Genomic DNA, 17892 nt, shown 5'->3' with positions numbered 1-17892 from the left:
GGGTCTTGACTCTTTATCCAATTTGCCAATCTGTGTCTTTTAATTGGGGCATTTAACCCATTTACATTTAAGGTTAATATTGTTATGTGTGAATTTGATCCTGTCATTATGATGTTAGTTGGTTATTCTGCCCATTAATTGATGCAGTTTCTTCCTAGCATTGATGGTCTTTGTAATTTGGCATGTTTTTGCAGTGGCTGGTACCAGTTGTGTCTTTCCATGTTTAGTGCTTCCTTCAGGACCTCTTATAAGGCAGCCTGGTGGTGACAAGCATTTGCTTGTTTTTAAAAGATTTTATTTCTCCTTCACTTATGAAGCTTAGTTTGGCTGGCTATAAATTCTGGGCTGAAAATTCTTTTCTTTAAGAATGCTGAATATTGGCCCCCACTCTCTTCTGGCTTGTAAGGTTTCTGCCGAGAGATCTGCTGTTAGTCTGATGGACTTCCCTTTGTGGGTAACCTGACCTTTCTCTCTGGCTGCCTTTACCATTTTTTCCTTCATTTCAACCTTGCTGAATCTGACAATTATGTGTCTTGGGGTTGCTCTTCTCGAAGAATATCTTTGTGGTATTCCTGTATTTCCTGAATTTGAATGTTGGCCTGCCTTGCTAGGTTAGGGAAGTTCTCCTGGATAATCCTGAAGAGTGTTTTCCAGCTTGGTTTCATTCTTCCCATCGCTTTCAGGTACACCAATCAAATGTAGATTTGGTCTTTTCACATAGCCCCATATTTCTTGGAGGCTTTGTTCATTTCTTTTTACTCTTTTTTCTCTAACCTTGTCTTCTTGCTTTACTTCAATCACCGATACCCTTTCTTCTACTTGATCGAATCGGCTGTTGAAGTTTGTGCATGCATCACAAAGTTTTCATGCTATGGTTTTCAGCGCCATCAGGTCATTTAAGCTCTTCTTTACACTGTTTGTTCTAGTTAGCCATTTGTCTAACCTTTTTCTCAAGGGTTTTAGCTTCCTTGCGATGCGTTCAAACATGCTCCTTTAGCTCAGAGAAGTTTGTTATTACCAACCTTCTGAAGCCTACTTCTGTCATCTCATCAAAGTCGTTCTCCATCCAGCTTTGTTCCATTGCTGGTGAGGAGCTGTGATCCTTTGGAGGAGAAGAGGCGCTCTGGTTTTTAGAATTTTCAGTCTTTCTGCTCTGATTTCTCCCCCTCTTTGTGGTTTTGTCTACCTTTGGTGTTTGATGTTGGTGACCTACAGATGGGGTTTTGGTGTAGATGTCCTTTTTATTGATGTTCGTGCTATTCCTTTCTGTTTGTTAGTTTTCCTAACAGTCAGGTCCCTCAGCTGCAGGTTTGTTGGAGTTTGCTGGAGGTCCACTCCAGACCCTGTTTGCCTGGTATCACCAGCGGAGGCTGCAGAACAGCAGATACTGCAGCCTGATCCTTCCTCTGGAACCTTCGTCCCAGACGGGCACCCGCCTGCATGAGGTGTCTGTTGCCTCCTCCTGGGAGGTGTCTTCCAGTTAGGCTACATGGGAGTCAGGGACCCACTTGAGGAGGCAATCTGTCCATTCTCAGAGCTCAAACGCTGTGGATGGAGAACCACTGCTGTCTTCAGAGCTGTCAGACAAGGACCTTTAAGTCTGCAGAAACTCTTTGCTGCCTTTTGTTCAGCTATGCCCTACCCACAGAGGTGGAGTCTATAGAGGCAGCAGGCCTTGCTGAGCTGCGGGGAGCTCTGCCCAGTTCAAGCTTCCTGGCTGCTTTGTTTACCTACTCAAGCCTCAGCAATAGTAGATGCCCCTCCCCCAGCCAGGCTGCTGCCGCACAGTTCATTGTCAGACTGCTGCGCTAGCAGTGAGCAAGGCTCCATGGGCGCGGGACCCGAATCTCCTTGTCTGCTGGTTGCTGAGACCTTGGGAAAAGTGTCCTGTTTTTCCAGGTAGAGTCTGTCACAGCTTCCCTTGGCTAGGAAAGGGAAATCCCCCAACCCCTTGAGCTTCCCGGGTGAGGTGACTCCCTGCCCTGCTTCAGCTCGCCCTCTGTGGGCTGTACCCACTGTCCAACTGTCCCAATGAGATGAACCAGGTACCTCAGTTGGAAATGCAGAAATCACCCCTCTTCTGCATCCGTCATGCTGGGAGCTGCAGACCAGAGCTATTCCTATTTGACCGTCTTGGAACGGATCCACTTCATTCCTTTTTAATGGCTGAACATTATTCCATACATACATATGCATGTACCACGTTTTCTTTATCCATTAATCCATTGATGGGCTTTGGTTTTTTTCCTACCTTTTGTCTATTATGAATAGTCCTACTATGAACATTTGTGTACAAGTATTTGTTTGAATACCTGTTTTCAGTTCTTTTGGGTATATGGAATTGATGGATCATATCATAATTCTATGGTTATCTTTTTTGGGAATTGCCAAACTGTTTTCCACAGGAGCTGGATTGTTTTACATTTCCACCAGCAATAGATGAGAGTTCTAATTTCTCCACATCTTTGCCAACATTTATTTTTCATCTTTTTGATTTTAGCCATCCTGGTGGATGTGAAGTGTTACTTCATTAAGATTTTGGCTTGCATTTCTCTAGTAGTAAATGATGATGAACATCTTGTCATGTGCTTGTTGGCCATTTATATATTCTAGAGAAATGTCTATTCAAGTCTTTTTCCCATTTTAAATTGCACTTTTTGTTGAGTTGTAAGAATTCTTTGTAAGGTTGTATAATACTAGACCCTTATGGGATATATGACTTGCAAGTATTTTATTCCATTCTCTGGGTTTTTTCTCTTTCTTGATAGTGTTTTTTGATGTTCGAAAGTTTTTCATTTTGATGAAGTCTGTTTTTTCTTCTGTTGCTCATAATTTTGTTGTCATATCTAAGAATCCATCACCACATCCAAGGTCATAAATATTTACCCTTGTGTTTTCTTCTGAGTTTTGTAGTTTTAGCTCTTACATTTAGGTTGTTGATACATTTTAAGTTAATTTTTATAAATTGTATGAGGTAGGGACCAAACTCCATTCTGGGGCAAGTAAATATTTACTTGTCCCAGCACCATTTGATGAAGAGATTGTACTGTCCTCATTGAATGATCTTGGTGCTCTTGTTGAAAGTCCTTATTTTAATTCCTCTTTTACTTCACCCTTTACTTCCAGAGGCCTCTGGCACCTCCAGTTTCTGATTCTTTTGGTGATCCTATATATTGGGTTGGCCAGCTTTCTACAATGCCAGCTTACAATTCAGTTTTCTCTGGTCTACTCATATTTACAATATGTTCTAGATAGTCTATTATTTCACTTATTCTTCTTTGACTCAGGTGCTTGTTTTTCTTTCTTTTCCAGTTGTTGCATTTCCCTGTATGTGTTTTTGTTTGGATTGTTTCCTAATTTTATTGCATTATAGTAAAAAATACCTAAATTATCCTGTCCAGAGAGCTTTTCCTCACTCCCTTTACCTGCAGGCTGGCTGGCGAACCCCTGCTCTTCTGGGCTTCAATTATAGTAACTTCTGTTAATCTCTCACACCAGCATGTAATATGGAAATGATCTATTTTCCTTTCTGTCCTTCCCGCCACACTGTGAAGTTCTCTGGAGCTGGGACCACATTTTGCTTTATCTTACTATACCAAGCAGTGCAGTATAGTTCTTAATATGCAGCAAGAGCCCAGGTAATGTTTGTTCAACTGAAAGTTTCTCAAAATCCTGTTCCCACCCTAGTTGCTTAGAGTTAACACTGAGCTTCTATTTATAAGTGAATTTGGTGAATTCAAAGGTTATTGTATTCTAGCCAGAGACTGCCTTATTGAGTGTGCGTTAGCCTCTATCCTAAGGCCTTCACAGATGTTTTGTTCAATACGTAATGAGGCTACTGCTTTCCCCACATTACCAGCGAGGAAGCTGAGACTTAGAGATGAAGTAACCACTCCCAGCTCACACAGCTGGCAGTAAACGGGTCCACAATTTGAACACAGAGCTTGATTTCTGTGCAGTTGACAACGTGGCATCCCCTCATCTTGTCAGGAGTCCTCATCAATTCTAGGAGAACAGGTCTTCCCACCCTTACCTCTGCCAAGAACCTGGGAAACGAGTTTATTTATTATCTCAACTTCAGATATCTGTTATTTTTATTTTCTCATACCAGAGTTCAAAATGATTATGAAGTGAGATCTACTCCTGTTCCTTTTGATTTCTTTATGGCGTTTAAGCTTAAAAAGTCTCCTTCCCTCTAATGGCTTGACAAAGAGTCAGCTTTTTTCTCATTTCTAGTTTGTGTGTGTTGTTTTTTTAAACTCTATCTGGAATTTATATTGGTATTAACTGTGTACTTGTCATTTTAAATTGTTATAATGTTGAGGTATCTTAATAGGTTCAGTGAGTCTTAGATTGCTGAGTATTGAGGTTATTGCCAGCATTCTGCTATAAATACTTTTGTGTAGGCCATTTGTATTTTATTCTCTTTCTGGTGATGTTATTATTTATGGTGGTGGTAGGAGGGGTTTCTTTTATTCTCCAGCTGGAGCGTCATTTCCGTAGGCTGTACTTCCAGAGGATTAAAGGAAGGAACAGGTATTTAGTCAGGCATTTATTGAGGTTGTGCTGGGTGCTGAATTGCTGGGTACTTGGATTGACAGGGAGCTCTGCTTTGGGGCATTTGGGAGGATCAGTACTGTGCCTGTCAAACATATATTTTTGTTAACTTTAATGTGGATTGATCTAGTCTAGTAGATTGTATTCCAAGTTGGAAGATTCTCCTGATGGCTCTGAGTCTAGTAGGTGTAGTGTGTGATTTACCTTTTATTTCTTGTAAGTCTGGCTCTTTAATCAGGGAGAAGAAACTGCTATTGAATATTGAAGAGCATTCCACATATTCTCATCTTTATTTTTTAAAAATTTGTTTGATTACTGGTTGCATGACCTCACTAAATTTTCTTGGTGAATCATCTCAGCACACATGCGCTTCTAAAACTGTATCTAACATTCACTGAAGTGCAGTTTTAGTTTTCAGTTTTTAAGGTAGGTAAGACTAGTTTAAAGGAAATAATGATGCTAAAGAAATTCTCTCACGGCTAGATGAGTAATCTAAGTAGGATGTTTCTTTTTTTGATTGCAGTTTAATTTACATAATGACAATTTAAAAAAAAATTTTCTCTGTTGGGTAAATTTCTTCGTAATGAGTGAATAAAAATAATTTTGAAGAGATAAAATGAGTTGTTTTTATTCTATTTCAGGAATTCATTTAAACAACAACCTAAACCACTTGAAATTTGGCTTGGATTATCATAGACTGTCTTCTCCTACACAAACAGCAGCAAAGCAAGGGAAAATGGATTCGTCCACCTCAAGAGCAGGCAGCGACAAGATTGTCCTGTTGGTGTGTAACCGAGCCTGCACTGGGCAACAAGGGAAAAGGTGAGAACCAGATTATTTCCCAGTAAGTAGCTAGACTGGAAAAGTTCAGTATTTTCAAACATTTTAAAAAGCATGGGCAAAAAGTTCTTACTTTTAGTACTTAATTTTTTATTCTGATATTTAGAAAGAATACATGTACAAGTTGACCTGATTTGGGGCATTGGTTGGGGGAGAGTAAAGTTAGGAATCTGGATTTCTTTTTGTTGTTGTGTGTGTGTGTGTGTGTGTGTGTGTGTGTGTGTGTGTGTGTGTGTGTGTTTTGATACAGAGTTTCGCTCTGTCACCCAGGCTGGAGCGCAGTTGTGTGGTCTTGGTTCACTGCAACCTCCACCTCCCAGGTTTAAGCGATTCTCTTGCCTCAGCCTCCTGAGTAGCTGGGATTATAGGCGCCAGCCACCACACCCAGCAGATTTTTTATATTTTTAGTAGAAACGAGGTTTCACCATGTTGGTCAGGCTGGTCTCAAACTCCTGACCTCAGACAATCCACCCGCCTTGGCCTCCCAAAGTGCTAGGATTATAGGCGTGAGCCACCGCATCTGGCCAGGAATCTAGTTTTTAAAGGCCCATTTCATATGTGTATTTTCAGTTCAGGCTCCTCTTGGGACTCTAGACCCGTTTCCAGCTGCTTTCCTGACAGCTTTTTTATTTTTATTTTTTTAATTCTTAACATGTCTACTTGGATGGTGCATGTCCCTCAGTCTTATGTCCCAAATTGAACTCATTTTCTTTCCTTTTAAAACTGGCTCTCCAGTATTTCCCATCTTGGGAAATGGCACCACACATTCATTCAGCTTTGTAAGTCAGAAATTTGGGAGTCAGAAATCTCTCTCAAATTTGTCTAATGCCCTCTGTAAGAGTGTATGGGTGTTTTATACTATCTTTTAAAGTAACTGTGTCACAGTAGGAATGTAACCTGAGTATTAACAAAAGACAGATATGTTTCAAGGAGAAATGACTTGGTGTTTCTTAACATTTGTTAGGGGAACCTTTATGTTAGCCTTTGAAATTTTTGCTTTGAAATAAGTTCCTTGCATAGTAAATAACATAAATGTAAAATGTGTTGATATGCATATTTATGCTATTCATTGACAGGTATTTTAGTGTTTACAGTGTGTTGGGCATGGTTCTAAACACTGGGGATTCAGCAGGGAACAAGACAGGCAGGGTCTGTGTCCTCATGGAGCTTCCATCCTAGCTAGGACAGACCGGCTATGAACAAGCAGACGTCTTTAACTTCAGGCAGTCTGTACCATGTTGAAGGCATTAAAACAGACTAGAATGATAGAGTGTGATGGTGGGAGGCTGGCAAGACTACATTAGGAAGGGAGGTCAGGGAAGGCGTCCCTGTAGAGACTGCAGCCAAGCTGAGCCCCAGTGAGCTATGTGAACATGAGGAGAAAGGATCCCATGCAGAGGGAACACCCAGTACATGCACACAAGACTAGTAGGAGGTTGGTGTGTGTTAGGCACAGAAGGAATGAAGTAAAGAACCTGTGGAATTCCCTTCATGATGCTAGTCTCTCAAAGAGTGAAGTCATTATTTTTAAAAAATATGGTTGGGTGATTTACATGTGCTTGTAACTCATTTCACATCACAGTAGTTTTTAGGCAGATTGGTTCACTGTTAAGCACCACTACAAGCGAATAGTTTGATAGTTCTTGGAAACTGGTTTCTTGGTGATCTTAGCACCTCTACTTCCCTCTGGGCCTGAGTCAGAGTTAATCTGTTAGATCATTTGTTCATTCATTCATTCATCTTCTATTTTCTAGACATTGTCTGTCTGTGCTACTAAGATAAATACATCACAGTGCTTGCTATCAAATAACTCACAGCCTATTGGTGGAGGCAGAACAATAAGCAGGCATTGTTTATAGCACAGTATACACAGGAAACAAACCAACAGGGTGCCTCCTGGAAAAGAATACCTTCACTGGGTCTTCACATGAGTGAGCAGGTGACAGCCTAGACTCAGAAGGATGGGGAGGGTATTCCAAGCAGAGCGAGTTCCCTGACAAAAAGACATGCATGTGTGAGAGTAGGACACATTCAGGGAATTCGGGTTTGAATGACTGGGCATGGATGAGAGTTGAGGGTAGGCTAGTGGTCCTCAACATTGGCTACATATTAGAACCACCCAGGGAGCCCCTAAAAACATCTCAGTGTTCAGATCACATTCCGAACTGATTTCATCAGAATCTCTGGGGGCTGGACTTGGGCATCATTATTTTCTAAAGCTCCTCTGGTGATTTTGGTCTTCGGTCTATGCAGCTGAGGCCAAGAACCACAGTACTGCTTGGACTCTGTGGGACATAGACAGCTCTGGAACTGACTTTCACTGTCACTTGCTTGCCAGTGCCTCCCTTGTTGTCAGAGACTCAAGAATGTGGCTGCCTGTCTGTGAGACCTTCCAGCCCTATCTAGTCCTCTGGCACCCGACCCCTTATGGGTTTGACGTGTGCTGTTTGCCAGGCTCATGTCCACTCCCACCCCCTCTGCTCCCCATCTTCACTGATCCTGCCCCATTGCCACCTGCTGTCCTAGTACCATACGCCCCTAGAAGCCATTTTGGTATATTGGCTATTAAATTTAATTTAGAAATCTAAGCTGTTCATCTCATTATGAAGAGTTACCATTACATTTCCTGTTTGTTTTATTTTGAGAACAATCCTAAAGCCAATTATATCGTGATTCCATTTTAAGAGATCAAGAACAAAAGATAACAGTGTTAAAGGAATTACCGTACTTTTAAGGTGATTACATTGTTGATGTATGTTAGATTTGGACTGCCTTTTGTGCTGCACTTAGAGAAGACAATAGCTTGGGACCTTCTGCAGAAGGAAATCTTGGAGAAGATGAAGTATTTCTTGAGGCCCACGGTTTGCATTCAGGTTTGTAAGCATTTTGATATTCCAGCATAGCATGGGTGTATACTCAGTGAAGAAACAAGCATTACAATGAAATTTGAGTTTCTTGTGTTTGGATTTCCAGGACTGAGAATTTATCCCTCATTTTATGAAAGAGCTAGTCACTGCAAGGTTTTCCTTGAACTGCTGCGTATTCCTTTATAATATTTATCTAAAAACGTTAATACATGATCAGCTTGGAAGGGTTTAGTAGAATGTCTATCTGTATATTTAAAAAATTATTACTATGTTAAGGTATCCGTGGAAGACCATTAAGCTGATATTTAGTAAAAGCAATGTGTTACTTGTCTTGCATGACTTATTTGATATGTAAATCGCATTTGGGTAAATCATATTTAAAGTGTATTTAGAGTGGCTCAACAACCTTATAGAATCTTATAGAGAAGCATTTTGCAGAATAAACAGTTTACTGAAACTCTAATCTGTTTTGGAAATGCCACTGTGAAACAGATGCCCATGAAGAAAAATTTGGCTTAATTCTCATCTAACATCTGATGCAGGTGTGTCCATTCAGCTTGCGTGTGGTCAGTGTTGTTGGAATAACATACTTGCTGCCCCAGGAGGAGCAGCCCTTGTGCCACCCGACAGTAGAAAGGTAAAAAAAAAAATTTTTTAATTACCTTTTAGAATCTCACACATGTTCATGTGTGATTTCAAGTGATGTCTGATATAATTTCCACATAGGTGTGCAAGGTTCTTTAAGCTCATTTCGAAATTAAGTACTTATTTTACTTTTGATTCATGCTTGGGTATATGTTTAGTGATCTTTCTTGAAATAAGAAAAGCCCTGGAGGACTTGCGTTAGGAAAGCAAATTAACGTATGTCCTAGGACTGCAGATAAATGACACTTTCATATTCACCAGGAATGAAGTTTTGTAAAGTAACGTTCTAATCAGGCTACATTCTTCCTTAAAACCCTTATATGGCAACTTGTGGCATAAAAGATAAACCCTGTGTTCCACAATGTAAGAAGTTCTTCACAGTTTGAATTCCGCTTACTTCACTTTTGTCAGGCCTTGCTCTTCCTCTCCTCACTATCCCAAACTTTCAGCAGCATTAAAGCACTGACGATTGTTTGAACAGGCGATACTATTTTATACGTGTGCTTTGCATGTGTGGTTTCTTCTGTCTGTAATCCCTTTCCTTTAAGCCCTTTTTTATACTCTTCCTCCTCTCACTCCCTGCAACCTGCCCCGCAGAATTAGTCACTCTACTCTGCTACCTCTGTGCTGGCTAAATCTGTTATATTTATAATACTCTATTGTATTAATAATATACATCTATACACACTGTGTGTCTATGAATATATAATATACATATGGAAACTCACATTTTTTATAATAATTATTATAATAAAATGATTTTTTCAACAAATATTGTAGTGCCTGTATTTCAGGATTCTAAAAAAGCATATAACATGGTCCTGCTTGAAAGCTCACTGTTTGGGTTTAGAGATGAGAGTTAATAGATTAGACAACAATCCAAAATATTGCACAACATAAACAAGATGAGATGGGTAATATTAACTGAGTTCTGAATTTCCCAGGAGATGGCAAGGAGCCAGTGAACTTGTGACAGGGGTAGATTTGGAGGAAGGAGGAAGAAGGGTGCAGTCTGGAGCAGGCGTGGCATGTTGGTGGAGAGGTGGAAAGGTGCAAGGGGCGACTTTGTTCCCGGGGGACTACCGTCCAGTGTCTATTTGGGTGGGTGAAAAACTGGGCAAGAAGTTGGGAAGGTCATAATGACTATCTGAGTGTGATCATCAGCAGCCTCATAAACGACACTAAATTTCTTCCACCTCTTTATTATTAATACTATATTGGGCTTTTTAATTTAAGGGTTTTTCAGTTTAGTTGTCATGTAGTTACTAAATCAGTGGTTATAGTGGTCTTGCCAAAAACTTTTTTCTGATGGGGAACTATGATGAAGATTTTCATTAATCACATTATGATTTCAGGTAGGACATAATCACATTAAGTAAAATCATTTGTTTAGAAAATAATATGTGGCTTCCCTCTTCACTTCCCCGGTTCTACAGGGCATTAAAATCTTGTGGACCAGGTGGCACCGCTCATGTGAAATTAGTAGTCGAGTGGGACAAGGAGACAAGAGATTTGTGAGTATTTTTAAAGTTAGTATTTATAGAAACATTGTTTTAATTATCATTTTTATAGCACACCTTTGATATGTTAAATGAGCCGAAACCTAAATCTCTCTTCTCTTTAGCTAAGTATCCAGGTGTGTTGTTAACCCTTTATTTAAGCAGTTTATTATTCCTTTCCTGTACATTCTCTCTGCTCAATCCCAGAACCTTAGAACATTTATTCACTGCTGAAAGAGAAACTGTATACTCATTACTATATAGGTTCAATTTACTTTGATTTTTTATTACAGGCCCATTAATTCTAGGAAGCGATGTTAGATGCATGTTCTTAGATGTAAAGGACAGGAATACGTGATTTAACCAGTACAGTTCATGGCCAAACCCAGAAAAATCAAGTTAGTTCTGGAAATAACTTTGTATACAGAGAACTTTTCAAGAACATTTTGGAATATAGAAAAATTTGGTCACTACTTTTGTTTTCTTACACATTGATTTTTTTTTTTCCCTTTGGTTGTAAGTTTGTAGTCACTTCACGAAGCCATAATTGTATTTTTCCTTCTGTTTTGCAATACATTCTCTGATAGATGCTTCTCCCCCTAATTGCAGCTTGTTTGTAAATACTGAAGATGAGTATATCCCTGATGCAGAAAGTGTTCGTCTGCAAAGGGAGCGTCATCATCAGCCTCAAACCTGTACTTTATCCCAGTGTTTCCAACTCTACACCAAAGAGGAGCGGGTAAGAGGCTGGGCAGCATTTCTTGGTTGCTCAGGGCAGTAGGGAGTGGGGCATGGCAAGATGACAGTGGAGAAACAAATCATGCCCCAGAAGTCGCCACAGGATTTTGCATATATGTAAGTCTGCACATGTAATGAGCATCTTAGTGCTATTGCTTTTAGGACTTTAACAAAAAGTCGTAAGTTTCTAGAAAACCTTGATTAATTGAAGTACTCTGGAAATGAACCTTCATAGTTAGTTCTTTTTCATGGTTAATGATCAAGTTTTGATGATTTTCTTTCTCAATTTAGAAGTTTTAAGATCTTTTCCTTAGTAACTTAAACAGTGATTCTTGACTTTTTGATACTAAGAATATAGGTGCCAGGACCTATTTAAATGTAAATTAATTAAAATTAAGTGAAGTAAATAATTAAATAATTCAGTTCCTTCACTGCATTAGTCATGTTTCAAGTGCTCAGCAGACACATGGTGGTTAGTGGCTCCCGTATTGAACAGTGTAGATATAGACCAGAAAGTAGACAGCAAGGCTTTGCAGGTGGTAGGGACCCAGTAAGTGTTTAAATGAATGGATGGACAGAGAGATGGATAAATAAGCCTCTATGGGTGGGGCCCAGGCCTGTGTGATTTTTATGCACCTTATAAACATTGACCAGAGTACTTGGAGTTCATCTAACCTTGCATTGATATCTAGGATCATAATTGTGACTACTAGTTGTAACTCTTCACTCTTAAATAGAGGGAGTCATGCAATTTCAGGATTCTAGTGATTGGGTTCTTCTTCTACTTAATTTCAAATAGGTGATTGCTTAGCCTGAGTTTGAATATCTTTTGTTATGAGGTGTTTGCCTCCTTAAGACAGATAAACTGTGTTTTCTCTGGATAGCTCTGATGGTAACTGAAGTTAACCTGAAATATGTCCACTGGTTACTACAGCTAATAATTGTTCTGTCTCTTAAATTTGTTATGACTCAGAAGTCCTAATTTTATTTTTGTCTGTTATTCGAATATTTGAAAATAGCTTTTGTATTTCCACTGAGTCTTCTCTCCCCCACAATGTTTTTAGCTAGTTCCTTTAATAATAGTTTTTCGTAAGACATGTTTGTTTTTTTTCTTTTTTTTTTTTTTGTTTTTGTTTTTGTTTCCCCCAGTTTTGCACTAAATTATGAAATAGGTGGCTTTGGAATTGGTTGACTATAGGTTCTCTATGGCACCTTGCCCTGTTTAGCTTTTTTTTTTTAATGACTTTGGAGATGTTTGATAATGGCACAAAGATAATGGATGAGCAAATCGACTAGATGGCATCACTGGTATTCCACAAAATATCTCACTGATCTAGAATGCTAGCAAGATACCTTTTAACAGGGGCTCATTCATTCAGTAGGTGTTTGTTGAGTACATACCATGTTAGGTATCATACTGGTACTAGAGAAGTAGCAGGGGCCAACATAAACAGCGTTTTTGCCTTTATGCTGTTTATAGTCTACTGGAACAAGTAAAGGAAGCAAAGGTCCTGGAATAGGAAGCAAAGGCCCTTTGGCAAGACTGTCAAACAGAAATGAAGCCAGTATGGCTGGAGGACAGGAGGTGAGGGACAGAATTGACACAGTATATGCTCCATGACAGCAGGTACTCCATCTGTCTTGATCACTAAATAATTCCAGTATCCAGAGCAGTACATGGCACATAGAAAGTGACATCTGGCCAGGCGCAGTGGCTCATGCTTGTAATCCCAGCATTTTAGGAGGCTGAGGTGGATGGATTGCCTGAGCCCAAGAGTTCAAGAGCACCTGGGCAACGTACCAAAACCTGATCTCTACCAAAAATGCAAAAATTAGCTGGGCGTGGTGGTGAGTGCCTGTGGTCTCAGCTACTCAAGAGGCTGAGGTGGAAGAATCACTTGAGCCTGAGGGATGGAGGTTGCAGTGAGCCAAGATCACACCAGTGTACTCCAACTTGGGTGATAGAGTGAGACTCTGTTTCAAAAAAAGGAAGAAAGAAAGAAAGTAACAATTTAACGTTCATACAGTATTTACTGATTTAGTCGTTCCTCTTTGAGGGATAATCTATTCAACAAACTAGAATCTGTTTAGAGTTTGGGTGCCAGCTCTGGCCACTTTTGATTGTGTTATTCCATTGATGCCCAGCATCTGCAGTTTCCAGAGAGAGTTTGAGTTGCCCCATGCCCTGGCTAAGGCGTTAGTCCAGCCGTAGCACAGTCTTGCATTAAGTGGTGCCTAACGGGAGTCATGCTTCTGTTTTCAGCTTGCCCCCGATGATGCCTGGCGTTGCCCACACTGTAAGCAGCTGCAGCAGGGAAGCATTACATTAAGCCTCTGGACTCTGCCTGATGTGCTTATTATACATCTAAAGAGATTTCGGCAGGTACGGAAATTGTCTATCCTCAGGAACAAACAAGCTGTGACAAGTTTCTTATGCCACCTGCTGATGGGCTCTGTGGGGGCTCTTTGGTATACCTGTTTGATCCAGTGAGTCCTGTCTGTGTATGTTATAGACACTCTTTTGTTGCCCCTGTGTTTAGGGTAATGTTTTGTTCTTTCCCAAGGCAAAATTTGATTTTAGTTCACATTGCAGATATTTTACTTTGTTCTTGACTTGTAAATGTTGTGCTTAAATTTTGTTAAGTGTACTCTGGGATTTAAAAAGAACTAAGTAGAGATCCTTTCTGGGGGAGGTAGAATTCTATTTCTACCTAATGTAATAATGGATGTTCTGCTCCTGAGGAGCTGTTGTATGGTTGGGGAGATGAGTCATAAATAAATACAAAGAAAATCTGCTTTGAATTGTATTGCTTTGTGAGTCAGTTTTTCCAAAAAGGCTGTCTATTCCCTGAGGTTAGGATTGTCTAGACAGTCTCTGTGTAAGAGGTAAATGGGAAGTGAACATTAACGGACTCCATGAGGCCTGGCTCTAAGTTTGTATCTGAAAGATGAGCAAGCTTTTACTAGGTGAGGTGGAAGCAGGGATCTCCCACACGGGGGCAGAGGGAGCAGTGTGTGCAAAGCCCGGCAGTGGAGAAAGCACAGCCTGCAGCAGGCCAGGCACTCTAGAGGGGTGGGCAGTGGTGGGAGTTGATGGAAGACGTGGGTGGATGCTGGTTGTCCAAGGAACTCTTTGTGGGTGGAGTAGGATTCTGTTGAAGGGTTATAGGCAGAGAAGCAACCTTACCAAATCTGTATTTTGAAAATATTATTCTGGCTATTTTGTAGATAACAGATTAGAGGCTACAAGAATGAAGATGGGGAGACCTGAAGGAGGCCCTTGCCGTCATCCAGGGTGGGCTGCTAGTGGATGGGATAGGTTGTGGCAGTAGAGATGGAGAGATGTTCAGGACTGTCTGAGGAGGTGGAGGTATCGGGCGACACACACATGGTCCCCAGGTCTGGGGCTTTCACACAGAGGTTCGAGGTTCAGCTCCTATGGGAGTGAAGAATGGGCATTTGGCACCCAGTGTGTATTCTGTTGGGATTTGCAGGTGGAAAACTGACTGAGGGTTTGGATCCCAACCTGCTGTGTCTCCTTCCCCAGACATAGAGTAATTTCCTGGGCTTTCTGTTTTCTTTTGAAGGCATGTCACCACCCTTCCAGCAACCCAGGCGTAAACCTGCAGTGTCCTCTTTGACTTCTTTCTTGTCCCTCTCATCTAGGCATGGCCATGCCTCTTCATCGACTCTTGTATGTCCCCTCCCCATTCTTGCTGTCACGGTGCTGATTCAGACATTTTGTTGCTTTTCAGCTGGTCACTGTTGCAATGACTTTTAAGTGATTTCTTCACCTCCATTACTCCTATTTCTAACATGTTCTGTGCACTGCTTACACAGTTCTTCACCCACAACTCTGGTGACATCACCTTTTCCATAAAAGCCTCAGATTCTTCAGGCTGGCCTTCCTGACCACCCAGGACCTGTCATCCCTTCCTCTCATGAACATTTTTCTTCCCTTCACAGACCCTTATGTAGCTCCTTAGGGTGGGCATATCTATGCCTGGTTAATTTTTTAAAGTTCCCATAGACACAGGAAACACGCAGTAAATATCTATTCAACTCATGGATGGATTTCAAAGCATTTCCTTATAGGTTTAATGGAAAATACAGTTTACCAAAGATTGCCACTGAGTGAATATGTTAAGCTGAGTCAGTGTTGCCTTGTGATGTGCCTGTTGGAGGAGGTGGAGGGGAATAGGCGCTGCTTATGGAGAGGCTCTTCTGAGCTAGGCACTGTGGTTTGCCCTTCACGGAGCCATCACATCATTAGTTTTTATACCTCTTTGACAGAGGTATCAGGAAGAGCCACCTGATATTGTCATTTTTTTGTAAGTCAAATGCTTTAAAGCCCTTTAACAGATAAGGAAAGGAAGACTCATAGAGGAAGACTCATTTACCCCCCATATGGATCCTCACTGGTTCCACCTTAGCTGATACTAAAACGTGTTCCTCTAGATAGCTAAAACTATCATCTGTTTCCCTGTTTTGTATGTCTTGGGAAACGTCAGATAGGTAACTCACATTGCTTTATCTGATAGGATACACATTGCCCCCTTAAAGTGATCTGCCATCTGCTTGCATTAAAATATCACCAGAACTTGTTTTTCTTCTTGCAACAGGAAGGAGACAGGCGCATGAAACTTCAGAACATGGTCAAGTTCCCCTTGACTGGCCTGGACATGACACCTCATGTGGTTAAGAGGAGCCAGAGCAGCTGGAGTTTGCCATCCCATTGGTCCCCGTGGAGACGGCCCTATGGACTCGGGAGGGACCCTGAGGACTACATCTATGACCTGTATGCTGTGTGCAATCACCATGGCACCATGCAAGGGGGGCACTACACAGGTCTGCAGTGTGAGAGGCCGCGTGTCTGTGCTGGCGAGTCCTTCAGACGGGTTTGCTTGTGACAGGGTGACTTGACTTGAGAGCCTCATTTCCCCTCCGGTAGGCAGTGTGCCAACTGTGAGGGCAGTTTCCATCCTCCGGCTCTCTGCCCAAGAGCAAATAAATGAACATTCTTCCTCCTCTTCCTGAGTGGGGTCATCCAGTAGGTAGCTGACTGATTAGGGAGTGGTATGTGCAGATAGCAGTCTGGTGAACTGAGGATTTGCTCTTTGTTTACCTAATCTGCACTCCCCATTTAAGGTTTTGCTAGATAGAGTTCCTTGAGGTTCTAGCTTCTCTCTTATTTTAAATGATTGTGAACTACTTTTTTTTTTTTTTTTTTTTTTAATTAAAGATGAGCTGTTGCTGTGTTGCCCAGGCTGGAGTACAGTAGCTATTCACAGATGTGATTATCATACACTACAGCCTTGAACTTCGGGGCTCAAGCAGTTCTCCTGCCTCATTCTCCAGAGTAGCTGGGATACAAGTGCATGACACTTTTATAGTGTCTTTAAAGTGACTTAGAAGGGTTTTTCTTTTTAAGGTTAAATTGACCTTGACATTTACAAAAGCAACTATGTTCATCATGAAATTTAGAGGCTAGAGGTGGAAAGAATACCATCATCCATGGGCTTATCACTGAGATAACTACTGGTATTTTTTTAATTGAGATAAAATATACATAACAAAATGTACCATTTTTAACATTTTTAAGTGTACAGTTCAGTGACATTAAGTACACTCACATTGTTGTGTAACCATTATCACTATCCATCTCTACAAGTTTTTTAATCTTCCCAAACTTAAACTCTGTACCTAATAAACACTAATTCCCGTTTTCTCTCCCCTCAGCCGTGACAAGCACTATACTTTCTGTGTCTATGAATTTGACTACTCTTGGTACCTCCTTTTAAATGGAATCATTCAATATTTGTTCTTTTGTGACTGGCTTATTTCATGTAGCTTAATGTCTGTAAGGTTCATCCACGTTGTAGCAGTTATCAGAATTTCCTGCCTTTTTAGGGCTGAATAATGTTCTACTGTATGTCGGTAATATTTTGGTATGTAGTATATACTTGGCATGTTTTTCTCTACATTTTTGCCATTGTTTTCCACCGTTGGGATTATACTGGCATTTTGTTATTGTTGTTCAAGTGAACATTTATTGAGCCCCTCACATCCTGCTTGCCCTGGGCTCTATCACAGCAGAAATCAATAGGTCCCCAGCCTCTGTCTTCCGAGACTGTAATTAAGTAGGGGGAAACGTGGGTACAGATATGATTTAAGAAGAGGAGTCCCACATCATGGGTTCTGTGGTGGAGGTGTGAGCAGTGGGCAGAGGTCGGAGCCAGAGGATAGACTGGTCACAGTGTGCTGGAGGGGCAGGGTCAGCTTTTGGGGAAAGGAACCTGCTTCCTTACCTCATGGGCCAGCGGGGTGGATAGACAGGTCACAAATTCAGAAGCACAGCAGCACAGTGAGAGGTGAGTGGCACATGCGCTTCTGCATCCTCATCTTCACGCCTAGTATTGTAACAGAAGTAGCTTGATGTGGACACTTAATTTTTTATAAATACTTTTTTTTTTTTTTTTTTTGCGCGACAGAGTCTCGCTCTCTCACCAGGCTGGAGTGCGGTGGCACGATCTTGACTCACAACAAACTCCGCCTCCCAGGTTCAAGCAATTCTCCTGCCTCAGCCTCCCGAGTAGCTGGGACTACAGGCACCCACCACCACACCCAGCTAATTTTTGTATATTTAGTAGAGACAGGGTTTCACCATGTTGGCCAGGATGGTCTTGATCTCCTGACCTGGTGATCTGCCCGCCTTGGCCTCCTAACATGCTGGGATTACAGGCATG

General features: G+C 41.1%; 1 protein-coding gene across 1 annotated transcript in view; it reads left to right on the top strand.

The window, feature by feature from the left end:
• The window catches only part of USP31 (ubiquitin specific peptidase 31), a 101619-nt gene that overhangs the window by 67119 nt on the left and 16608 nt on the right, over window positions 1-17892 (top strand). Inside the window, exons 7-13 of the mRNA XM_007987866.3 lie at window positions 5199-5379; window positions 8159-8270; window positions 8807-8901; window positions 10346-10423; window positions 11018-11147; window positions 13410-13529; window positions 15769-15994. Coding sequence (XP_007986057.3) covers window positions 5199-5379; window positions 8159-8270; window positions 8807-8901; window positions 10346-10423; window positions 11018-11147; window positions 13410-13529; window positions 15769-15994 — 942 coding nt within the window. The remainder of the gene's footprint in view (window positions 1-5198; window positions 5380-8158; window positions 8271-8806; window positions 8902-10345; window positions 10424-11017; window positions 11148-13409; window positions 13530-15768; window positions 15995-17892) is intronic.

Source organism: Chlorocebus sabaeus, chromosome 5 (genome assembly GCF_047675955.1).
Source record: "Chlorocebus sabaeus isolate Y175 chromosome 5, mChlSab1.0.hap1, whole genome shotgun sequence".
In the NCBI taxonomy this organism is placed as follows: domain Eukaryota; kingdom Metazoa; phylum Chordata; class Mammalia; order Primates; family Cercopithecidae; genus Chlorocebus; species Chlorocebus sabaeus.
The sequence above is the reverse complement of the archived record's forward strand: the minus strand, read 5'-3'. Positions and strand labels throughout refer to the sequence as shown.